The 27,089-nt window shown below is 42.4% G+C and overlaps 1 protein-coding gene across 6 annotated transcripts in view; it reads right to left on the minus strand.

Annotated features, from left to right (window-relative positions):
* LOC105195558 (RNA binding protein fox-1 homolog 2) overlaps positions 1 to 27,089 on the minus strand; it is a 339,314-nt gene that overhangs the window by 72,925 nt on the left and 239,300 nt on the right. For all 6 annotated transcript variants that reach the window (XR_005574599.1, XR_005574602.1, XR_005574603.1 and 3 more), the window contains 3 exons: positions 24,834 to 25,100; positions 23,966 to 24,019; positions 3,007 to 3,099 (listed from right to left, as the gene is read on the minus strand). Coding sequence is in view for 1 of the 6 variants with exons in the window: in XM_026134731.2 (XP_025990516.1) it covers positions 3,007 to 3,099; positions 23,966 to 24,019; positions 24,834 to 25,100 (414 nt within the window). In the remaining 5 variants the exon portion in view is untranslated. The remainder of the gene's footprint in view (positions 1 to 3,006; positions 3,100 to 23,965; positions 24,020 to 24,833; positions 25,101 to 27,089) is intronic.

The raw sequence follows: 27,089 nt of genomic DNA on the forward strand, positions 1-27,089 counted from the left end.
ATCAGCGTTTGCCCGTTAATCTCTCTCGCTCTTTCTCCCGATCGATTCTATCGGATCGACCATCTGTTTCTCTCTTTCTTTCTCTCTCTTTCGCTCGCTCTCTCAGACTTTTCAATCGACTATTCAGTACGAGTCTTTCGCTCGCTCTTTTCTACCTTTTTACTCGCTCTTTTTCTCTCTCGCGCAGAAGCTCTCTATGGAACAACAGGAGATCTGCGTGAGACACGACCGTATTTTGCATTTGTCTTTCGTTTTTTTTTGTTTTTGCTTTTGTGCTTTTTGGTTACTCTCTTTCCCATAGTAGCCGAACCGAACACAACGGCCGGATCGTCCAACCAGTGGATTCTCCAGCTCCTTTGCATGCGGTTCGTTCGACGATCATCGCGTTGTTTCGAGCGCGTCCACCCCTTCAACTTCGCTCACTTTGCATCCGGGTCGCCGCCAATGTGGATCTTCCCTTTTCTTGTTCAACAAGACTAATCTTAGCCAAAATTGATACTAACAACGTGGATTTGTAGCAAGCACTTAAAATACGACAGCTTGATATGACAGTTCTCAACTCTCGTTGGCAAGCAACCCTGATGCGTTTCTCTCTTTTTGGTCGCTCTCCGAGTATTTGCGAAGATCCTCGAGGCGGAAAGATCGGCAACAATTTTGTCTCTCTCACGACTCCCCGCAACGTTTTACAGACTTGAGAAAAAATATATATATATATTCGTCTCGCGAAAAACTCCCTCTTGAAAATTCGCGTGATTCTACGATAGTATCGCGAGCCATAGAATTCCAGTAGCGCAGTAAATCGACGAGTCGCAAAAAGGTCAGGCTTTCAAGCTTTAATTGAGCCATTAAAGTCGCAATAAGAAGGCCTGCCTGATCAAACGGACACCATTATCGAACCGGAAAAAATCCGAAGGAGTAATCACTGCCCGTGATTCAAGAATATAATCCTATTACGTTCGGAAAGCAATATAATGACGACAGAAGAGAAGATGCGCTATCTTCTTTGGAAGCGATTTCTTTTGACAGTGTCTCCGGAGACTACTGTCGAAACGATAAAACAAAAAAAAAATAAAAAAATAAAAAAAAACGATAACAAAATCGTCGGCTGTACCAAGTTTTACGGAATGAATTACCAGCGCAGCGAAATAAATACGGACTTTCGCATAAAATAATCGAAAAGAGTAGAATTTCCTCCGTTCGCGCGTATTCTCGTAATACCGAGCGATGTATTTCGAAGACGCGGTTGCCAGCTAAATGAACCTAAAGCGACGGCTTATGCGACGCGTACGAGACTGGCGCAGCTCGACAAGCTGCTCCTGCCACCATGAGAACATAATTAATCGAGTTGTTCAATTAGGCTGAACCGTTGTTGTTTGATATCAGCAGCGACGCAGCAGATGCTGCGGTCGTCGCGTGGTCGGCCGAGGGCTACAAAAACTGTACGCGATAATCGAAGCCCGTGTTACGCGCGAAAATGTCTAAAAAATTTTCAGCGAGAGCGAAATTACTTTACTGCACGTAAACAGCCACTATTGATCGCTGTACATATTTTAATATTTTTAATTTTGCACGTAAAAAAAAACGAGACGAGCAAAGCGAATAAATGCAATTGTCAATCGTTTGATTGTATATTGATATTTTTTTATCAATTAATTCATTAAATCGCTTATGCTATTATATAATTGTTTTTATATTTTACATATTATAGTAATAAAATGTAGTAATAAAAATTCTGAAATATTTGAACAAAACTGTTGCCACATCCGATCGCCTCGTTTACCTTCGGTCAATTCGACGGAGCAAAATCAATTATCAAACAGGATACATAGTATATATATACTCCAACGACAAGGCGAAGATAATTTCTGAGCTCGAGACACATTGATAAAACACAGAGTTACGATTCCTCGCATGAGCGCACGTGTTCAGCTGAATGGATTAAGGTCGTACCGCCAGCACAGAAACAACGGGAAAGAAGAGAGAAAGGAAAGGCGAATATACATATATGCGAACGCAATATGAGTGCAAAATCCGTCTCGCGAAAACGTACCATCGTTGAACTCGCGACGAGGACTTTCTCCCGCGTACCGATTTTCACCGGCGAAGTGGCCGGCCAATCGGAAAAGAGAATTTGTGGATCACTCGAGGCCCTCGAGCAGAGATCGAGCCGCGACAATCGGCGGCTCGCGCGCCACTCGTGGATGGCCAGGAGTGGCCATCAGTCAGATTGATCCAGGCCACGAGAGAAATCTCTTTCTCTCGAGCCCCTGCGACCCGAGATCGTCCCCCTCCCCCTCACTATTCTCCCATCTCTCTTTCTCTTTCTCTCTCCTATCTCATCTGTTCTCGAGCCCGAGAAATTAACTCGCGTTTCGTTAATTATCGCGATATAGCTCTCTTTCTTTTTCGAACAAAAGGCTCCGTCGAATCGCGATGCAGACTGTCGATATCTCGAATCGTAGCCGTTTCGCGCAAAACGGTCGCGTCTACGATTGCGTTGTCAGCCTGCCGTCTCTCGAGCGCACAACGATTTACTCTGTTATCTTAGAGCAATGACCCTCGTGTCACGGGTGTCCATCTTTCTTTGACGTCAAGCCTTCGCAACAGAGATTCTTTTTATCAATATCGAGAGTAATAAACCCTCACTCATCATTAATTACTGATTAACTCATAAATTTATGCGAAAGATAGACACTTGCGAACGCGAAGTTCGACTTAAAACTATCAGGCGACCGCTGTTGCTCGACAAAAAAAAAAATGCAAAAATATGTATTTAGAGACAGATCTATGAAAATCTATCGCGTAATGAAATCAATTACATCGAGCTTCAGATCGCGGTCGCCGTTTTACGTTACGAGTGCGCGCATTCCGAAAAAGAATGCGCCCACCCGACACTCTCCTGGAAGAAAAAAAGAGATTACATCTATTCGTAATGGAGATTAATGGCGATGTATATATATATGTATGTATATATATATATATAAGTATAAGAAAGTTCATGCACACCTCAATCTTTCTGCCCTCAACCACGGTGCCGTGTAGCCTCTCACGTGCCCGGTCCGCGTCAGCACTATTTGCGAATGTTACAAAACCGAATCCCTGCATGCAAGGACAGACAAAACAACATGCATTAAACTCAACTTACAGACTGCCAGCGCTCCGCAAAAAGCCGACTGGCTGGGCCGACATTTCGTCTTCGCGCGCGCGTGCACATGTAGCACGCGCGCGCGTATATATACTCTCGTTTACGTACATATAATATATGTACACACTAGGATAAGGGGAGGGTGGGGGGGGGGCAAAAGGGACGGAAAGGGTTGCACACATATATATATATATATGGGGGATGCTCCGAAGAGGATCGTCAAAGTGCGACGGGTGACTGCTGGGAAAAAAGCAGCCCCCCGTCTCGCACCACGACAAATTTCATTTCGTTTGACGCGGTAGAGAGAGAGAGAGAGAGCGCGCGCGCGCGCGTTTCCGTCGAATTGTGTCTTACTACGGTATATTACGTTTACCAGAAAAAAATTCGAGAATTGTTTTGTGAAAGTCGCGAAAAAATTCGAATGTACACTTCTTGACCATTCGGTCTCACTTTTTTTTCCGATCGTTTCGTGGAACAAGGGGTGGGGGGTGGATCGATCCCGTTCTCATTGAGAATTAGACGGAAGACGCAGAAAGCTCGATTCTTCCGTTTCGCCGCGGGCAACACACCGGCCAGCTCCTTTGTGCTCCTCTCTTTCTCTTTGAACCCTTCCATCACCCTCGGCCCTGCCGGCGTTGACTCCTCCGAGCCCCGGCCCTATTTATTTCTTTGACGCACAATGGCGGATCTTCCTCCCCGTACCGTTATGTATCGCGCGCGAGACACGCTAATTAATTCCCGAGGCTCCCTCGAGACGCAACGGAGCAACAGAGAAGCCTCAGTGGATATTCCCATTTTTTTATTTCCCGTCGATCTCGCGCTCCTCTCATTATTCCGCTATCGCAAAAGCTGAAATAAATAGCTATCCATTCATTTATTCGTATCCTGTAATCCGCACTTCGTTACTTCGGAGCTCCAAGACAAAATTTTAAGAAATCGCGCGTTAATGTCCAGAAGCGAAGACTTCTGAAATAAAATAACCGAAAGAAAATCAAATAAATCTTTTTTTCTTTTTTTTAGAAAATTGATCAGGAATTACTAACAAATGTTACGCAAAAGTTCGCGAAATTCGGGCACGCACAGTTGCCCGGATCTTGCCACATTAAAATTAGAGCGCGCGCGTAGAGAAAAAATAAATCGATGAATTAATCTGATTAGCAGTAACATTGAAACGTTTCGAGCCTCGTGGAAATTCGAATGAAAAGATTACACAACTGACGTCGATTTTTGTTTCGTCGGACCAAGGGCTTTGAAAGGGTTAAAAGTCGCTTTTAGAATATCGGAGGGACAAAGTTCCTCGTCATTTAGGGGGATGGGGGCACTGTTTCGAAATGTCGACGACCAGGGGGTCTGCGAGCGCCTCATACTGCTTACGGAGACGCACCAAACAACGTGCAACAAATAAGTAAATATAAAAATCATGGTAAGAAATCATGGTCATGGTCACATTAATCATCTCATTATCATATCATATCATATCGTATCATGTCATATCACGGTCATCGTCATATCATTAAAGACTCTTGCTTGTATCGAGAGGTGCGTGTATGAGAAAATGTAGAAATTAACAAAAAAAAAATTAACTGGAGGGTTAGACGTGTGAAAGGGGGAAACGTGGAAGGCGAGAAGGGCGTAGAGCGTGTCGTGTATGTGCGCGCGCGCGCATGTGTGTGTATGTGTGTGTCATCGTGTCCGCGCGTATGGATTTTCCTCGTCGGCGCTGAGAAGCGATAAAGGACGACGGGAAATCGAGCGGGAGGCGTAAAAAGATTAGAATCGCGATCGTTGTCGAGAAGGGGCGGGCCTCTTCCTCTCCCTCCCTCCCTCTCGCACACTCGATACGAAATATACGCGGCAATATCGCGCAGCGTATATGAATGGAAGAATTTCCTCGAGAGAGAGAGAGAGAGATCAATATACATGGCACGCTCTCTCACGCATCGCGATTGCACACGCTATCTCGCGACTTGGCGTAGAGCGCGGAGAGAGTCCCGCGCGAAGGAGGAGCACGCGATCGATTGCGCTGCCACAGGGTGTCCGCTCGCTTCGAGCACAGTCAAGTTTTCCCCCCCTTAGCCAACGCAGATATCGCCCTGCGATAACCCGCTGTCGAGTCAGTTGAACGTTATCAGGGCGCAAGTTCTCTTTGCCTTTCGCATTCATGAAGTCGCCGGAATAATATCGAAGACGCGAGTACACGTCGCTGTGACCTCGTTATTAACACTCTCGCAGTATACCTAAGAGCCGCTACAGTTACATTATCGTGGAACCGAATGAATTGAAGCATCCAAACTGCCATCGAATCGTCATCGAATTTTCCCAAGACGCTGACAATTCAAATTGAACGTACTATTTAACTTAAGAGAATGTTCTGGTCTAGACAACTTAGAAAAATTGCATTTAATTTTAAAATATTTTTATAGAAAGACTATAAACAGATAGGAATTGTGAATATCTTCTTATAATATTTAATACGTATCTTATAATATTTCTTGAAACAGTAAAAAAAATGTACACGTATGCTTGTAAAAATAACACACGTCGCTATAGTTTCTGATTTTATATTTCTTATTGATTCAAAACAAGTATTAAAAATTTATGTTTAATACAAATGTAGTTGCAGCACGAACTGCAGAGAATAGCAAATATTGAAAATTTTCAAAATAACAGCGTATGAAAGAGAAAGGTCAAAATTTCACGAAGAAATGACTGTTTTTTGTGTTTTTGATAATAAAAAAGTTTCGCGCATTGATCACAGTTCACGTGATAAAAAAAAGGATATTTATTTTATAAGTATGTAAAATATAAAGAATGTTTTATTAGTAACAAAATTATAGGAATACTAGTTAAAAAAAAAAGTAATTTCGAAAGAAAGCACACTTAAGAACATAATTTTTTCTTTAATGTATGTACAGACGTATTAAGACTCCAAATTAAAAAAAAAAATGTAAAAAGCTGAAAATTTTCAAAATAGACCAGAATATTCCCTTAATATAATACCGAGCTCTCTCTTCAAAGCACCTATCATTGTAAAAGAAATTTTTGCGAAAGTGCATGACAGATATTCCAACCAACAAACGTCTTCCAACTTGTGCGAATCTAAGAGAATTAAAACCAGTAAACGTCTCCTAATGCCTGGCTAATCCACACCCGTAAAAACGAGGAAATGGTTTTATAGTAACACGTGAAAACATGTGAATGACTTTCTAGCCTTTTAGAAATTCGAATGCCTATAGATGTACGTGAGCAATCACGATAGTGCCGAGGAAGAATGATCGTGATTGATTGCGCTGTCACGGAACGTCAATTTTAATGGCGTTTCTTCGGATAACGTCACATCGATTTTATCATGACTTATGCCATTCCTATTAAACATAATCGTAAAATTTAAATATAACAGTTAAATTTGCACTTTTGAATTAAGAGACTAAAACTTAACGTCTTCCACACTGAGAGAAAAAAAATATGGTTGCAATAATCATAATTTAAATACAAATTTATAGCGATATGCTACAATTGCATTTGTTAAAACACAAAAATATTTCTTTTATTTTTACCGCTCATGTATCTTGATATTTTAATATTTGAAACTGTATTATAATTTATAATACAAGTTTTTCACAGTTGATGGAATTACAAACCCAAGGTTACTCTCACCAACGTTTTAACGGTAATAAGTCTAAAAATGAAGCTATTAACCATCATTATTTTACCATGCAATTATAGTCGCAAATAGCGAACACCATTCTCTCAGTGTAATAACAGATGGAAATTATTACAACAACCGTCGATCTCGCCGAGCGCCATTATTAAACCAGAAATTCGCGTGAATTCCGCGGTATTTGAGTGCACGGTTCCGCCCTCGTGCGGCACTGGAATCGGAGGTGCTTTTATCGTTAAAAGGATTAATTGAAGTTCAGACCGGAGCAAGCTAACAGAATAGCGGCTTCTTCGAGTTGAAAAAGGACGGCAGGATAATCGAGTTCGCGCCGCGCCGTGCACCATTCGTTTCGCTCTCTTCGGATCGCGGAGCTGTTGCCGGGAATGGTTACGAGCCGCGGCTGTTACCGCGAAAAATCGCATTAAAGCCAAATCAAATATGGCCTCGGGCGTACGCGGCGTCGGCCGGAGCGAAACGGCGGAGCGCGAAGTTTTCTAATCAGGGCCGAAGGATACCGTTCGCTCCTCGAAATGCCGCGGAAAATGCGATTTATGGGTCGGACGTGGCGAGACTGGAGTTAAGCACGCGCGAAGGTCGGCTTCGCGATATTTTAAAGACGTCAGTTTAATCTGGCGTCTCTCCGCCCTTAATAATCCACGCCACACCGGGCGCACTTTGCGATAGCGCCTTGTCTTCGTAATCGATGTTTACCACTCGTTATTGAATAATGAACGTTGAACAGACGCAGAGAAACGATGAGAATTATTTTACGAGCGTTACGCGACGAACAGCTTTTTCAGCAAGCCTCGAGAATCGTTCGCGGTTTAATAAATGCGAGCGCGCGCTCGGCAATTTCGTTAACAATTGTCACAAACGCACAGTCAAATTACAGTTGGGAGTCTCGTTAGGCTACTAACGTAGTGTTCGGCGTACAACAATAGGTCAATTATCGTCGAACGAAAGGGACTGGCCCTCAAAGAGTTAACTAGGTCCAAACAGACAAGAAATACACGGGGGATTCCTTTGTAACCGGAAATGGACGTCGCGAGACAACGAACCGGCGCGAATAATTAACGATACGGCTGAGCCCTTTGCGCGGGAAGTTGGAGTGCCCGGCTTTTTAGCGACCATCGCTTTAACTAAAGTGTACTCGATGGCTGCCCAGCAATTGCGCTACATTTTCTATCAAGATTACTAACGCCAAACGTACGTAAGAAAAAGAGAGAATACGCGTTACATTCTTCTTTATACCGCAGAAAAGTTCTTTATCATATAAAATAAAATGTTTACATTGAAAAAAGAAAGTTTTATTTTAATAATAATCAAGTTTTGATGATGTAATTTGAATTACATGTGTTTGATTAGTACAATCAAATATTTAGTAATTATATTAATAGCAACCAAATATTAGAATAATAATCAATCGATTATTAAACGGTTACTAAAATATTTCATTATAATAATCGAACATTTAAGAGTTAAAATCATTTCGTCAAAGCTTAGTAATCCGCTAGATTTCATTAGTATTATCGAACTTTTTTCTTAGTGTACAGAAATAGCAAGTGCTTAGATAAGCGCATCTTTTAGTAAATACTTTTCTCATAAATAATTCAGATCTCTGACATACATATTCTACATAATATACCGTATGATTTTAAATTTATAAGATTAAAAGTCGTATCTCACTTGTGTCCCCAATTCCTATTCTTATACATTCTCAATTTATCTCTTCTATAATTTAAAAAATGCCCCGAGCATTCTGCAAAATAATTTGTCCCCTCGCATATATTTATTCATAAAATGTTTATAAATCATTCCGCGACGTTGTAATAAAACTGCGATACCCAATGCGCAACTTCTGTCGCTGTTTTTTTTTTCGTGATGTTGATTTCAATCAGCGGTGACTCGAGTGTGAGATAACAATTCGCTTGGGAAATTGCTGTAATGTCAATGATCGTCGGATACGTCGATATTTTTAGGATCCGAGAGCAAAGATACGGCACGGATCGTTGGGACCACCGGTAGAATTTATTTGCATATCCAATGCATACGCAACGACTTTTTCATCGCGCAGCCATGAATTCATTTCGGACCGTTAACAGTTTAGCGGAGCACGTCGTCGCTGAATTCGATCGTTTCTCGCGTTTTGGTAAGAAAAAAAAAAAATATGTAACATTCGCATCATTATGCAGCATACATTATCATAATATTCACTTTATACGAGAAAAATCTATAATCCAAATTTTAAAAGCATTATCTAGAGTTGTAAGTATAGATCTTGTCTATTTAATTAATGCATCCAGCATCAAAATTTTACTCATTATTTTATTGAATGTCAATGCAAATATTAAATTTTTTCTTGGAAGAAATAAAATATAATACAAACGTTAAAGCCTCATTTACATCATTTTTATCGTGAGGTAACTGACAATTCACAACTTCTACGGAAATCTTTATTAAAATTGTATTCTTAAAAATTTTTTTTCGACATTGCGAAAGCAATTTTTATTTCTACGAGAATCTTTATTGCACTCACATAAAACTGTAACAAGCTCTCTATAATATATTTCTATATATTTCATAATTAACTTATAAACGTGCTCCGCTTTGATTATAATGAATACAGAATTATTAAGAATTATCGCGTTGCAATAGAACACGAGACACATGACGAGAAAACTGCATGCTGAGAGTCTCGTAAAAATTTATTTTCGCGATCGGGAGAGAGGGGCGATATTTCGCGCGCGAAACGCGTGTCATAATTTATGGGACGTAACTTCGCATTTACTCGCAATCCCGAATCGGAAAGGATGGCGCGCATGCGAGCGTATCGCGCGGTAGATCTTTTGCCGAAGCGTTTTTTTTTTCGCGATAATTTTCACAAGCATCGGCGAGTTAAAACCGATAGTGGGCCGTATTTTAAGCTCCGCGGTCGGCGGGCGGCGTTCTCGTGACGAGGAAATCGCGATGCCGGGCGAAAACTTCCTTCGGGTTCTTATCGGACTACGGAAAATTGCAACTGGCGTGCACGCGCCGCGGATATTCGAGGGCCAAGCATCGGGCAATTAATTCACCGCGAATTCTCCTTAAGTGGACGATACGTTCTACTTCCGCTGACGTAACGCGATCGTTTGGCGAAAAATCGCGTCCTTCACGATACTAATAAAGTTAACATCGAAACTATAGAATGCATACTTCAACTTTCGTGCAACGTGATAATTACAGAGAAAAAAATTAGTATTAAATATTTATTGTTTCATATATATATAAGCAAGAATTTAAAATCTTTTTGGAAAAATTTATAATCTTAAACAGAAAGTTTTTTTCTTCACGTAAGCAAATTATGTCTGTTTAAGATTATAAATTCTTCCAAGATTTAAAATTTTTGCTTATATATGAAACAATGATTTGGTAATTTGATACTAATTTTTTTCTGTGCAGATACAATTACAATCGTGTAATAATTGTAAGTTGTAGAGAATTAATCCCCTTAATATTACCCTTACTGCAATGAGAAATAAAATTGCGACCGCTGAGCCTGGAGAGTCGAGTCGGGCCGGAAAAAAAAGAAAAAGAAAGAAAAAAAGGGAAAAGAAATTAATTTCCATCGTGGCAACGTCATTTGTCCCCGCGGAATTCGTAACTACACGTAATTCCAATCTCGTCGCGATGTCGCCGGCTCGATTTTCAAAGTCGTTTGTTTCAGCGCGGTGGTGCGGTGGCCTGCTTAGCGAAGCCGCACGTTCGCTATTAATCAGGGCCTCTATCAAGGAGGCCACGGCTTTCTTACACGGCTGTTTAGAGTCTGACGACTGACCGCGTACAACCAAGCGAGCGCTCGCCGCGGAAACGACCGATACGCCCGGCTATTATTATTATGCCTCGCAGATCGTCATCTTACACGCCACGCGCTGCGACGTGCAATTCGAAATATTACACAGCCGCAAGTTCTGCAGCGAGCTTTTATCTCGCGTCTATTTCAAGACCTATCACACCTCGTACGTTTGAAAAAAAAATTTATAAAAAACACGTAAAGTTGACAGACTGATACGTGTCCCGCACGTCAGGGGTAAAAAGCACAGAAACACGGAGAACATCTCGTGAAATCGGTTATACATTTTACAATTTCCATTCACCCGTCACCACGACTGTGACGCGATTTGACGTAATTTGCAATCCGTAATTTAATCAAATAAATCAATGAACCGTGATTATTGCATTCAGCCACCGGAAACGCGACATAAATGAGCATTCGCTGTCTTGAAAACAGGAAGCGATATATTAATTAAGCGTCGAGTGCGAGAAAATGCTCATTAATCAGCCGGATAACAATGAAGTCTCCTCGCTCGCGGTGCGAAAATATGTTGCAGTTGCGAATACAAGGACGACAGGCGCGAGACAAAAGGCGCAACGCGATCGATTGATTACCGCGGGACGTCACGCTGCTGAACGTCACCCGCCGGGCGACGCCGACGGCGGCGGCGGGACGACGACGGGAGAGAGAGCACCGAAATTCCGCGCAAATAGAAAGTACTTGCGGCGAGCACTTGCGGATGTCAAAAGACCGCGTTCGGTCTTCGCGGTCACGCGTGTTTAACGACTTGTGTCGCGCTCGAGAATATGCAGCGCGATGCAATGCGCTTAATGGCGCCGATGCACTCAGCATCCCACTTCCGTATAATTTGCAGTCGTCGTATTCGGTCTACGCTCGGCCCGCTGCGCGCCTCTCCTCGGGCGGATTTACATACGCTCGTGTAAAGAGTTAAAAAAAGAAAAAAAAAGAATCGAGGCCGTTTTTATCAAGTTGCTTTCCCATTGCCGTCCCATTTGAGCGCCCGGAAACGCGTAAACGCGTAAAAATACGTTTGAAAAATGCATAAAGCTATTTGACGAAATTAACTTTCCCTATTGAAAATGTTTGCACAATGAAATAACATCGCGTATACCTTGATTTCACGTCGAACATCAAAGATTCACGCTACGTAAAGCATTAGCGCGATATTTTATCCATTTTATTCGCGTAAAAAAAAAAAAGAAAAAAAACGGAAATGAAAAAGGAATTTTATTGCGAAACAATAAAATTCTTTCGCGGAAAGATTTCAAACGCAAATGATGAGGGCGTGATTTAAGGTAGAATTTAATTCGCAGTAGTGAACGAGAGAGGATTAGCTTCCCGGCCTGCGCGCGGAACGCGCTGTGCTCGCGTATTTGCGATGATTTAGGAGTTACACGGCAGAGGGAACACGACGACTGGACAGACGTGGGGGCCAATGCGGGCGATACGGTCTCGCAAAGCTGTAAGCAAGGAACATGATGAGCGCGTGTTTCGGCCAGCGCCATTAATACGGTCCATTGTACGATCGATCGAGCGCGCGTCCGACCGCCTATAGTCACCGGCGAACGTTTGTTAGAGAGCAAAGGACGAATGATCATTAATGGAAATCGGATGTAGCGGCCTGGGGAGGGAGAGGCGCGATCAAGAATTATTTCCCTCTTTTCGCGCCGCGTCGCGCCGGGCCATTGTACGCGCGCGCCGCGTAAAAGGCCTCAGTGTCGAACGGAGACGAGGAGGTAGTGGAGCACTTGAGTGCAATTTGCACCTTTCTTGATTAAGAGGCGCTCCTTCTCCTTCTCGCCTCCCGGCACGTCCTTTATTCCCCGCCGTCGTCGTGAAAATTCTGTCGTGAGAACGAAGGATTGCGCGGCGGCGTTTGTTTGCTTTTATCACCCGGCGCCCGTAACAATATAAGGTCGCCGTCAGGGCTCTTATCGGCTCTCGGGCTTAACGATGCGTGTTTCGTTGTGTGAATATTTTTACGGCCCCATATCGGCGAGTTATGAGAACGTGTTTCCTGCGAAATATATATCGGAAACCGCGCAAGAGAGGCTCGCATAAAAAAAAATAATCTTCGTATGATACTTCACGGTTTGACTTTGCTTTCGGCGAATTGGCGATCCTTTGGACGAGTGCGACGAACAAACAATGCCGGAACTAAATGCCGCGATTGCCATATAATGGATAAAAAAGAGAAAAGAACTAATCGGAGCAAAAATTGTGTAAGAATATATTCACGTGTACGTTTTGCGAAAGAGCTCTGAGCAATTTCCAGTTTGAGTATTCCCGTTTAGTGCGTTATTCCTGGCAAATCCGATAACACAAGTAGCGGTAAACCGAGAATTTCGATATCGCGCCCAGTGATTAAAATCGGAACAGGTACGCGCGCGATGAAATCGCGTTTTCAAGGCCGGAGAAACGTGTGTTCGCACAGCGAGGATTGTAATATTCTAAGCGTTGCTACACACTCTACCGGGGCTAATTACCGCTCTCGATACGCGATTTTAGTTCATATATTGGTAATCTGTACGAACAACTTTTCCTACATTGAAAAAAATTACTTTTAATCGCAACCAAAGTATTTGATTAGCAATACAAAATATTTTACTAGCGTCAACTAAATTGATAAACGATGCATAATTCGCAAATTTGTTTAAGTCGGCGCAACCAAATTATTTGCTTAATGTTTCTCATTAACAATTCAAAATTTGTTATTTATAAAACAATTTGTATTATTGGAGCCAAGTATTTCTAGAGATTTCGTAGGTTTTTACCTTTGTTTTAATTTTGTTTGTTTAAAAAATATTTAAGCGGAAACTTGCAGTGATTTCCTAAATTAAAATCATAAGTATTTTATTTCAATGACAATTTGTGTTAAACACAAGTGGACCTGTCACATATTTTTGGTATTATCCATTTTATTCACTTGAACAAAGCAAAAGAGTTATTTTTATTTTACAAACATTAAAAACACTTAGTTTTTCAAGTTTATAGCGTTTCGTTTCTGAATAAATGGAAAACTATAAAATGTAATAAATAAACAATCAACAGATATCATAACGTTATTTTTTTTAGCAAAATTGATCGATGCAGATTATTTTATAATGGAAAAATAAAATTGTTTATTTTTAATTTATTTTTTATTTTCTTTAATTTTTCATTTAGTACCATTGGAAATCATAATTTGAAGTAAAATGTGACTTTATACTAAAAAAAAGTTTTTGGTTGGAATAATTAAACATTTGATTGATCTATATTAATCAAATCATTTGGTTAGGTCTATCAAAATTTTGTTTCTCAGTGCAACGGCAAAATCGACGCAAACACCGGCTGATGCGTTTAAAACGACGATACACCTAAAGGGCGCGGCTCGCGCGAACGATCGTGACGAGCAAGAATGAGCGGGAAACGTCGAATAAGGTCTACGTTTTACGCATCTATCAGTATTAGCGGGCTCGCATCAGAATGTAATTGATTCTAAATTACACGCTTCGAACTGCGCGCGTACCAAGTTCCGCGCCGATATATACTCGCGCGCGACGTGGTAAAGAAGACGCCAGGCGAGAAGCGGATGCAATCCCCAGGATGACTAATTGCTCCTCCGCGGCCGTGATTAATTACCGCACCTGCCGTAATATAGCAGTGAGGTTTAATTGCGACGGACGTAAAGTAACCGTTCCTCCAGACAGCGCGCGAGCGCGTGTCGCTTCTCTCTTTTCCACGTCGCTCAGAGAAGTGTGATACAGCCTCGCGGAGATTTATATTTTTCCGGGAAATCGTTACGCTCGACTCGTTGAGTCAGTCGGCAATGGAGAGAAAAAGACAGGAAAAAAACGACGCGCGCTAAAACGCGGATGAAAAAAAGCGCAGGGGGGAGGGAGTGTTCATTCAGACGCGAAGATTCTCATCCGAAGCGGAAATATATAATCGACAATTCAAGAACGCGTTACGTTCAACAGGATAGACTAGCTCTATCGATTACTCTGAATCATACAGGAGCGTCAGAGATTCGATGGTGTCTTGCTGTAATCGCGAAATATCGGCCAGGCGCACGTCTCTTCGTTTCTTTCTCGAGCGCAGTGCACTGCAATCGACTCACGACTAGAAAGAAAAAGGTGCGTGCTGGTCCGCAGTAAGTAAAAGGCTCATATTTAGCCGGTTCTTGTTACCACGGCGTTACGTTATTTCTACATACAAGGTGATCATTCCGTTAAAAGGCGGCGATATTACCATACGGCCCTGACAAATGTGACTGCCCATGCAAGCTTGTATGTGAAATTTAAGAATAAAAACAAAATAAAGGAGAGAAAATAAAGGGTAAGATAATATTAACATCCGACACGTGCACGAACTCCAGTTACTCGTGGAAAAAAAAAAGAGAGAAGCCTACTGATTAAGTAGTCCCGCATACACACTCGCAGCAGCGCTTTGCGATCGTGCCCCGAAGAGAACAACAATATCCTCCGGCTCGCGCTTAAGGTAGTCGTGTTAATAATCGCATTCCTTGCCCTCGAGATGAGGTTAGTACGCCAAACGAAGAGCTCAATCTGTCTACGTTGTAGCTACGGATCGTTAACTGCGAACGAGAGGGTCGTTAAAAAGGTGCCGCGGCGAGTACGAGGATGCCATTAACGGCAATCGTATAATTAACGACGACGCACGTAACGGCAATGAGTATGATCGACAACTGACGATATCTACGTCTGACGTTTATTGTACGCTTAGCGAGTAATAGACGTTATTGACGTCTCAATTCGAATAAAAACTGCAAAGCGACTGAGTTTAAAGCAAGAAAATCATTTTCTCGCGGAGATTTCTGCTTCGCGAATCGTTCCGCCACCTTTTTTCAAGATCCCTCTCTCAGTGCGGAGACTCCGCTGATCTACCGATGAAACTCGACCAATCCTGGTGCACAAATTGCACTATCAAATTGTTAACCAGCTACTGGTATTATGCAAACAAGAAGTGACGACGCCTAAACGACACACCGACATCATTCGAAACAAAACGTGGACTACGCGTGTACTTTTATTCGCGCGTGTATCTGCGCGTACGTGTTCGTGTGGGCGCGCGCGCGCGCGTGAGTGCGTGTGTGTGTGTGTATCAGTACAGTACGTACACGAGCGGGTCAGTGACAGCGAGTAACAATAATAATTACCCAATTAATTAACAGTGAAGTGCGAAACATAGCAAGACAGAATAATAAAAAAGGTTATTAACACTACTTCGCGCGCCGACCGGGTGTGAGCGTGTGTGTATGTGTGTGTGTGTGTGCTTCAGAAGACAGCTATACTTCTCAATAGACAACCAAGTCAAAACAATTGATTGAACCAATACGTTACGTCAAGTACGATGCGTGAATGCTAACAAGGTGTCGGGATCAGAGATACGGAGAGGGGCCTGTATACTTCGTGGCTCGCGGAGAGAGGATGAGAAACTTCGGCTTCCTACTTCCGTCTCTCTCTCTGTCTCTCTTTCGCCGCTTCCATCTTCCTCTTCCACTCCCTTCCCTTTCAGATGGATGAACGTGCATGGACGAATTTTGCCCGTGTGCTCCGATTCTCTCGACAACGCGTGCGGAAAGACGCTTCCTCCTCGCCGAATTTGCTCTCGCAATTTCACTCCACATCACTGACTCCCATTATGTCCCTCTCGTTGCTCGGGCAAGCGATAATACCGAATAACTTGCGGCACAGATATATATTTTTTACGAGCGCGATACTTCTTTTTTTATCCGCAGGCTCTTTTTACCAACGAGCTTTCATGGAGAATCGCGTCGTTAATAATGAAGCTCTTTCGGTCGTAAAAATACAAAGGGAAAAAAAAAATAGAAGAGCGCAAGCACGTGGCGCGCACGATGCACTAGCTCGATATCGGTGCACGAGGCTAACGCGCGATATTTTCTCGTTCCTCGAAGTACGGAAGTAGGAAACGTCGTGCTTTAAGAAACGGAAACGCTCGCGCGCGCGCGCGCAGGTGGCGATGGTGCTGGCGAAAGAGTAGAAAAGAATGAAGACTGATGCTGGGATCGCGACGTACTCTTGCACCTCCGACGAAAGTAATAGACACCCGGGGGTGGGATATGGTGGCCGTACGTATCTCGGACAGGCAATAATCGTTCGTTAGAGGAAACGGCGAGTAATCGGAAAAAAAAGAAGAAAAATCAACGCGAAGAAAATGAATTCATCACGTAAAAAAATAAAAAATAAATAAAAATCAATGACGAGCTATCGTTCGTAGCACAAATGTTTCGTCTTGTGTGTCGACGTGTGTCGCGCGCGCGTGTATGTATCCTGATGGTCGAAACGAAGTGGGTTACGAAGGCGAGGACGAAGAAATGTAAGGGATTAGGATTGAGCTCGTGAGAATCACAGAGAGGATAGCTGGAAATATGGGAGCTTGAAGAATACTTGAAGTTGTGACCGAAGCTGGCAAACAGCGATATAAAGCGCACAAAACAATACGAGATTCAAGATTATATATATATATAGAGGGTGAGTTATAAGAAATAAAGGTGGATGTGCGTGTGTGTTTGTGATAATGGAAGTGGCACGAGAGATCTCTTTTTTCTCTTTCGTCTCTTTCTCCCATTTCTTCTCTTTTCGTACATCTAACTCTCTCTCGTCCTCGCTCTCTTTTCTGTTTTTTTTTTCTTAACTTTAAGAGATCGTGGAACACGGATTGTTAGTACAAATGCTTACGAACGGGAGGAGCCAGAGAATTTCGAGGCGTTATCGAAGCTACTTGTCTTCTCGTAAATGTTTCTCGATTGTCACCAATAATATTTACTAAATTCACATCTAGTAAATATTTTCCACGTAGAGAAGATATAATTTATTCTCTACAGCAGAGAGAGAGAGAATTCTCAATCGTCTTCGATCTTGTTAGACAATTAAACTGTTAAACATATTATACTAACCTGCTTATAGTCTCGTTCTAATAAACTGCTATAGCGTTTAATTCTTTTATTGAGAGTCTCTCACGGCGTAACAATAAATTAACATCATAATCTATAATTGCTCTCATTATATTTTGTAATTTCAAATCGCAAAATTAATTGATAATTAATGAAACAATTATAAAGATCGATAATAGCCGTGATTGTTAACAGCACGATTACAGTTAATTGACAATTATTCTTCGTAATTAAATTCTAATGGCGTAATTAGAATTGCGATCTTTCGCGAGATCAGACCGGACGTCCGGATTATACACAAGAGGTGAGAGGTATTCGTGGATGGTTTCGGATGGTTCTATGGCGGGTGGATATAACAATAGAGTACTCGTTGCAACGAGGAGCCAACTGTGTGAGACGATCCGCCGTTTTAAGAGAGAAAAAAAAAGATTTAAAAACAGAGGGGGTAGGAGGAAAACGGCGGAGTCGTAAGCAGCGTTTCTCTATCCTAAGACACATACGTGATTAATAAAAGAGGTAGAAGCATGGGCCGTTTATTATATACCTTTGATTCGCCTAGACAAAAGCGTGCGGCTACTATTTACATATAATAATAATGATAACAATCAGATAGAGGTATGTACGTATAACGCGTATACACGTATACGGACGACGTGTAGACACGTCGTCATATACGCGTACACCCGAATAAACTTCGGAAGATGCAATAGTATAATATATACGTATCATGCTGTTTATATTGCAGGTGGATTAGTAAAAAAGACTCGCCGCGGTGTGAACCATTCGTGTGATGGACAGCGGCTAATTTTTCAATAGACAATCGGTCTGATCCCGGAAAGGAAAAAGGGAAAAAAAAAATAACACAAGAACGAAGTGGAGAACGGACCTTCGACCCTTCGATCGGGACGAATCTCCCCGCCTTTCCTCCGCAGCTTACTCTCTGCTCCTTTCTTTTTAGCGCCCTTGCGGTCGCGTGACTCTTCATCTGGCTCTAAATTACACCTCGAAACTCCCTGGGACTACTGGACGGCGACGGGAACGTTGGGATTGGTTAGAAATAGCTTCGGGAAAGAGACGCGACAAAGTTTCATCAAATCAAATGGGCAGCATCTCCCGAGGGTCTCCTCCGCGACCGGAAGTGACGGCGGCCGTGGAGTCGTCGTCACCCGTTTACACCGCGTGTTCGTCGCTGCCGATTGCCGTCGCGAGACGCTTAACTTCGTTAGACTTCATTTACCGTCGCGATAAGAAAGAAAAAAAGGTCACAAAACAAATTTCAGTACCTTGCACTTCTCGTTCTTTTGAAATCTTCCTCGCTCCTTTGATCATCAATTGACGCGTGCAAAGTATTGATTTGCTCGTGCATTACTTTCGTGAATTTTCTCGCGACTCACTCGTCGAATTGTAACTTTATCTAAATTGATATAAATTGACGTTATCAATTATTGTACATTTTTGCGATTGAATTAATCGAGTTTGAATGCAGCGAGCGTAAAAAATGTTCGAAAAAAAATGTATATATGTATTGACCGAACGAGTAACAATTATATAACGCTACTTTTTGAAAATTTCTCGCGAATGGACGCTATTCAACATAGGCAGCTACGGACACACGATGTACGAGGTGCTTCGACCGGCCTTATAACCAATGGGAGCTAAATAATGATAAAATGCGGAAGGCTAGCTAGTAAAAATGCAACAGCTCGTCTAACAACTACGAGAACTAACACCATTGGTTATATTTATATGTACCGTACGTGTCATTGCACATACGCGGTGTCGGAAAAGTGCGCGTGCCGAGCACCTTGAGGTATCCAATCGCGTTCCTCCCAACGAGGAACCTCTACATCCGTCTTATCCTTCTCAATTAATGCCGGTAGCATTATTAATTAACAGTTTCTCGGCATTAATCGCTACGTTAATTACAATTCTCTTTTCGTTAAGACGCATCTGTTAGATGCCTACGTGTAACGTTACGACGAGAGAGGAGACTCTCGGTTCGCGCTCTTTTCCCCACCTTGGCTTCAAAGTATCTCTTTTTCCAAAATGCTGCACTTCATTAGGGATGCCACATTCCATTTACATTGACGAAGCTTTCGAGAAAAGGTCTCTCTCACAGAATCACACACGATCACTCACTCGTTTGTTTTATCACTAATGACACGTTGCTTTTGCAGCATGCAAGGGACATTCTTTTTTTTCTCTCTCTCTCTCTCTTGCTTTTTTTTTTCAACAAATTCCATTGATAACGAAAAGCGTCAGTGTGAATCGACTATCAAATCGGACGCGTGAAATCGTAGTTTCACGTGCATTCTACAAAAGCAATGTGACGAATGAAAAATTTATGCCGAAGCTCGTGACGGGATCTGCCTTTAAACATCATGTATTCAATTCGCGAACTGCAAAATGTGCACGAATGAAAATGCAATCAATCCTTAATTAAAGCATCAAAACTCTTTCTCTCTGATGGATTTTTTTCTCGCAATACGATCACGATAACTGTAACCGTAAACGTTACATCGCGCTTTTCACTGCCGTGAAACAAGGACGAGTCAAAATAATTTAGAAAGGATCTTGCAGATTTCTACGTTAAAGCGACAGACCAAAATTTCCAAGACCTCAGAGGCCCTGGGGATTAACGATTATTCTCGTCTGTTAATAGCGTGCCGCTAAAGTATCGGATCCTGTCACGCCTTCGGAATCGCTTAAGCGCTAAAAGCGATGGCGACACTTATGCCGTTCGAAGTAAATTCCACATGTGCTTTAGCGCGTGCCGGCGGCGTGGCGTCGGCCCCGCGAGAGATATTTGCATTGCAAAGGGCAAGACGATAGTGCCATTGTCGACCCGATACTGATACCGATAGCAGGATTTCTAACGTCACACGTACGCCTACCTAACATGCGAAATCGTTCGCTCGCGGGATGGCTCGTTCGATGCGGCATGCATATATACGGCAATTACGATACGTCGCCGATAGATTGCCTCTCGGCCGTGAGATTTTTTTTTGTTTTCTTTTTTTAATCGTCAAGTGCGGTTTGACGTGCGCGCGTTAATCCGTTTAAGAATCTCGCGTAAGCTCGTAAGCATCTTATTCCTATGCAAATGTCAGATTATGCGTGGCGAGACGACGGGCGGCGAGGGTAAAAAAAAAAGGGTGACAAAAACGAGACCGGATTATATCCGCGCATGGACTACATTATTACCAGCGGGCAGCCGTCGAGAGTCACGTGAGCGCCGGGAATGAGTAACAAATTGACCGTAATACGGCAACGAAATAGTAGCTGTGTCGGGCCGGCCGAGCGCTCCCCTTATCCGCGTTCCCTTATCACACAACGGGCTCTTTTCTTTCTTTCTTTCTTTCTCGCTCGCGATTAAGCCGCTTTCACGCGACCGATCCGCGCCGATTAAGCCGCCAGTGCCAGCGGACGGGAATAAAAAGCGCGCGCGTCTCGCGGCTCGCGGGAGAACTCTCCTCCTCCCCCGTCGCCGTCGATCCGTGTCGGGCATCGCTAATTGCGAGCCGCGCGAGAGTTTAATTAGTTCTGTCGCCGTCGACGAACGCGCCGCGTTCCGCCCTACGGAAACTGGAAGTAGCCCATTTCACGTTCCATATCACGGCCCCATGATTGGTAGTTACAAGTACGGATGCGCAGCGACATCGACTTCCTGTCCGTACAACCCGTCACGACGACCCAGACGAACCGGATTCAGCCATAATCGTCTAATCGACGACAAATACGTGCAATTGCGAGTTCTTGCGCGCTCTCCTCGACTGACGTCAGTTCTCTGATATTTACATATCGACGAAACGAATTGTAAACGGGCGGATTTACATCAAGTGGACCTGATTTCGAATAAATGAACTTGCTAATGGAAAATTGATATTGGATATCGAAATGAGATTTTTATCCTCGGCGAATAACGTCGCCGGTCTTTCGTCCGAGCTTAATTGATTACTGGTAATTGGTAACGGTATATGTTAATGGGAAAATCGATGCCGCGGATCTTAAAATAGCAACAATGCCGGGGGGGCAGAATTCGTTCGGGGTAGAGTCGATTGTCGGGGTAAGAACGTAAGAGAAAATGGGAATGCGCCCGCTAAAAAGTATAATACCGGTTTGCGTGACTCCCGGTGCTTTCATTGCAAAGAGAGAGTGACATCGATGACGAAAGCATTGCCGATAAAATATAATACGAGGTTAAAGATATTCCGAGAAACTCCATTTGAGATGGAAAACGATCGAGCGCCGGCAGCGAGACTTACATTTTTCGCGATACTCCTGTACAAAGTTGCTTGAACTTTGTACTTTAACTAGTCGGAAGTATCGTGCACAAATGTTTGCTCCGAAAGCATTATTTGTAGACCGCCTCATTCCACGCAATTCACCTAAGTGAAATAACTTTTGACGAATGCATCGGAGTTGTTTTGGTTTCAAATAAACGATCGGGAATAATTCGATGGAGGAAAGCCAATATTTATTTGCGAATTGGGGATGTATCGATCTCGCGATAGCATACGAAAAGCATCGCATCCTCTCGGGCTTTCGGATATCACGAAACGAGACGTGATTATTTTTCTCTCGAGAGATATATTAAGAGTCACCAAGACTCGAGAGCCAGCCTAAAAAAAGGTCAAATGTGTCCTACGATGAACGCACAAGAAGATCTCGGTTGCTCTTAAAAAAGACTGAGGGCATTAATCCAGCGTTGATAAGAGATAATCAACAGTCATTTACAAATCGGAAAACGATATTTGACGGGAGTAGTTCTCCAAGTGTCGATATGCCTCAAAAATTTGACGAGCGACGACATTAAAATCGAGATACGTCGGAGGGCTGGGAGCATTAGCGAAAGCCGAGACGCGACCTCGTGCATCTAATCAGCAGTAGGTCGCCACACGTGACGTCGACAGACGTCGTTGGGATACTGGGTTACCGGTGCGACTTGATGAAGTGCGCTTGAGTGTACTGGACGCGAGAGCTGAATATGCACACCGTCCGGTTCGCCGGATGCCGGCTGTCGGCACGATGTATTACTGCGGATCTTATCCTGACCTCCGTTGTCATCCATATTGAAAGCAATTTGCATTACAAACCCGCATATAACGCGAGAGCGTTACCCTTTTTCTTTCAAATTCCCCCGTTTTTCCCGATGCCGTTTGCACAAGCGGCCGACAATCGCGGCCACGATCTCGCACGGCGCTTTCCGTCGCGAATCGATAGTTTGCCCGTCGCGGCTTTCCGAAAGAATGCAAGCATCGCCGGCTTGATTTTAATAATGAAAGTAACCGATAGATCGAGGTAACAGGTTTGCTCATAAAATAAAATAAAAATAAAAAAAAATCGCCTCGTTTCGACGACGAGAAGTTACTCCACGTGAGCCAAAACTACGCAAGAGAACAACGCAAGACCTACAGTTCATTTAGATCTGAAGTAAGACCTAATGGTCGCTCGTAAGTTTTTCGGAAAGTCGTAATAGCCTAAATTGCACTCGAGAGTTACGTAATACCGATGATTAAAGATGAAAATTCGATAACTGACAATGGCACTTCGTACTTGGCAAATTTTTTATCGAGATCACCGTGAGCTTGTAACGGACTGTCGCCATCGCGCTGCAAAGAAACATGTACACGCGACACGGTTGCAGCAGCACGTTGCAGTAGCACGTTCTCGTATTCTCATCAGGGAATATCGCTGTTTTTCCGGCATGTAATATTAGTTCTTTAGCCACCTCTCCTCGTATCGTAGATACGTATATATACACACATACGTGTATATATATATATATATATATATATATATATATATATATATATGTATGTATGTATGTATGTATGTATGTATGTATGTATACGATGGACCGTTGTTCGTGATGCTGCATCCGTTAACAAGATCATTACGACCCCGCGACATTCTCGCATCCGGAACGTTCGTCGGCGTTCTCCGGTAAACTTTTCCAATAAATGAACGGGAGAAACTGTCACGTGTATACGCGATAGAAAAATCGAGTCACGTGCACGGCGCCAGCTTTCGTGGTTACCGCCAATGGTAACGACGCCTGAGAAAGCGGACGAAATGACAAAATACCATCGAATGTATGATAAACATTTGGAAAATAATTGTTGCGTAAGCACGTAATGTACAAAAATATTTTCATTTATTTTCACATTGTCGATAACGCGAAAGATAAATATTTAAAAAAAAAAAAAAAAACCGCTAAACTCTCTTTACGTGGATATGCATGAATTAATTAACACGCGAGTTTTTAAAAGAAAATATAAGAAAAATGCAACTATTTTGTTCTGAATGCGAGAATCCCGTTGGGTACGACATTAGCTTAAGATTAGCGGTATTATCGGGGGTGGGTTGACAGGGGTGGCTCGCAGCCTGAGGGCGACGTGAGCTTACCTTGCTTCCTCTTTCGTTAAATATAATTTCCACGTCAAGGATTGGCCCAAATTGCTGAAAAAAAATATTTAAATTAAAAATATTAAAGTATGCGTGTGATGTTTATTAATGTCGTGTAATATAAAGAAAAAATAAAATTGTGGCAAATATAACATAAATATGATGAAACGCTGGGATTTATATGATAAAATTTCATATTTAAAAAATCTGATATAAAGATTTTTCCATATTTTATCACTCTTTCACTGAGATAAAATTTTTGTTGAAAAACTAAAATATTTAGTCCGATACGCGCAATTAACTATTGAGTTTAATTAATTCTTGATTAAAAAATTTGAATAGTTGACACGAATAAACTACATCTTTTTTTTGCAACTAAATAATTGTTGAATCAATTCACTGTTTAATTTATCAAATTGAATATTTTAATATTTTAATAAAATTTTTTTGTGTTTAATTAAGCTTCTATATTTTCTTTGTTACCATATTATTACGCAATAATGTCAAATCAATTTATCATTTAATAGAACAAATAAATTATTAAATATTTTAACAAATATCTAAAAAAACTAATTTACTATAAAAATAAATAGAAAACTGAAAACTCAACACAATTATGTAGATTATTACAATATGTCAAACAAAAAAATGTTTCTAGAAACTTTCCATTACTTTCTATAGATCGCTATCTTATTTCTTATCAAGGAAGACAAGAAAATAAGCAGGTAACAACGTACATATCATTCGTCTTGCCTACGTCGCAATCGAAAGAGCGAGAGGCAAGCAATCGTCTATCGGCAAAAGCATATATATATGAAGACATCGAAATAATGAAAGTGAACGAGTGGAGTAGAAGAGATTGACTTACCCCGAACATTGCCCTGAGGTCAGGGTCTCGGAAGCGGAAAGGTATGTTGCTAACATGCAAGCGTTTTGGTTGACCTTTGAGGTCGGTGCCTTGTGTCGCTGTCGCGGGTGTCGTCGCGCCTGAGGTGACAGGTGCCAACGCAGCAGCCTCCACTCCGCCTTCGGGGTTGGTCTCACTGCCACCGCCCGGTGTTGGTGCGGGTTGCTGGCCACCGCCACCCGCGGCCGCTGCTGCCGCTGCCACCACTGCAGCCTGAAACACCTCCGACTGTCGTCGGGAAACAAAAAACAAACGTTTGAGAGATCACTGACAACGCGGCGAAACGGGAAATCCGGCTTGCTGGTCAAAGTAACGGTAAAAAGTAGCGCTTCAATCTAAATCTTATACGCTTATACTCATATACATATTAGAATCTTCTCCAGGAAGCTCGGACATCCAATCGTCTATCAGGAAAATTAAAAAAAAAAGCCAAAGTTAGCGTTTAGGAAACAGCGAAGTAGATGAGAGATGGATGGAAGGTAACCGATGCGCGCCGGCAAGAGAATCAATAAAAAGGAGAAGCAAAGGACTGTCAAGACTAATAAATGGCGCAAACAACTCGGCGACGCGGCTACGAACTTTAGTTTCGCGATACTTTGGCGTGTGTGTAGAGTTACTGTAATGTATGCTGACATAATGTGCACGGCAACGTATAGACGGCGCAAAGCGAAGTAATGACTGCCGCCGCTCGTGGGATGGTGAAACATTGCTTCATTTACGATAAACAACTGCGCGCGCGGCGTAATTAGCGAGGCGGAAAAATTTCAGATATTTTCCAGAAAATATTAGCGGCATTAATTTCGCACGTGGTATCGCCATTAATGTATAACGACGCGACCAGTAATTAGCACCAACGTACGAAACGGGAACCATTTGTGTCATTCCGTGACTCGAAAGCTAAATTCCAAGTGACGAAATACGTTATTGCCGCGTAAAAATATCAAATAATTCCGCATGCGTCGCATGTAGACGTAATCTCTATCGTTATGTATCTAGGGAAAGGAAATTCTACTATCTTCTTACTCGGCGCAACAAATGCATAATGCATAGCGTTAACATTGCGTGGCGCTGTGACTGATTACATCGATGAAATGGTAATCGATGAAATGGTAAATCACCGCCGACTGTGCCGTGTTAACAATTCTCCTTCGTCGACACAGTAATAAATTATGCAATAATGCTGATACCCTCTCATTAAAATCGCGAAACGTCAGCGTGGCGGAAACTATACCTACGCCATTTTATATATGTAACTAGAAACTTTGCCGCCCGGTGAAACAAACGTGCAAATCGATTCTCTGTAATATTCCAGTGTAACGTTTCCGTACGCATTCACATGTAATCGAGCCGCCTGTAATCGAGCCGCCTGAGGTACGAAGTTACTATTAAAGTACATCCAATCTCGAATAGGTTGTAAACAATGATTTATGCTGCACGCGTACCCGGCTAACATACAACATAAGCCAGGAATATGATCGCTCGTATTTAAGTCGAGAACTACGGCGCAAGCTGTAAGTAGTAATATCTGAAAGTGGTCAGCCAAATGGCCGACCTTATCATGCCTGCGCTACTAACTGCCGGCAAGTGAACGCGCACCGCGCGCGGTCAGACGCAGCTGTTACTTCGGGTAACTTGCAAAATATTGGGGAGCGTACGTAAAGCCACTATTTTACCATCCATTTGCGTGCTTTCGCGTAAAACTTGCGCGATTGCAAGAGCGCGAACGAGTGCGAGCAAACAAAAAAATGTTTTTTAGATAAATCGCGCATTTAATTAAAGTACACGAATTAATTTTCGTGCAGTTTTCCAAAAACTCGACTTCGCAATGCAAATTTCCAATAATTATAAATTTTATTCCATGTACAAATTCAATTTTATACGGTGTAATCATTATATTACTAATTCTCTTTTTTTTTCAAATTCAAAAATTAATTTACAGATAATTGTTTTTGTTTTTAATATATTCAGTTTTTCGCTCTCGTAATTTCAATTTCTCTCTCTTTCTCTCTCCCTGTTAACTGTTGCACGCAATATCCCAAGTCGAATATTGCTGCTCATTGCCCATCGTCGGTGGATCATCACCGGATTACAAGTCGCGATGAGAGCGCGTCAATATACTGTCGAGCGCACTTTTATGACGTTGGCGAAAGCTTGTTTCGCGGGAGATTGAAACTTTTTTCCTGCCCCAATCTACGCGTACAAAAGAGGCGGGCGCGG

This window comes from Solenopsis invicta, chromosome 4, assembly GCF_016802725.1.
Source record: "Solenopsis invicta isolate M01_SB chromosome 4, UNIL_Sinv_3.0, whole genome shotgun sequence".
Taxonomy (NCBI): domain Eukaryota; kingdom Metazoa; phylum Arthropoda; class Insecta; order Hymenoptera; family Formicidae; genus Solenopsis; species Solenopsis invicta.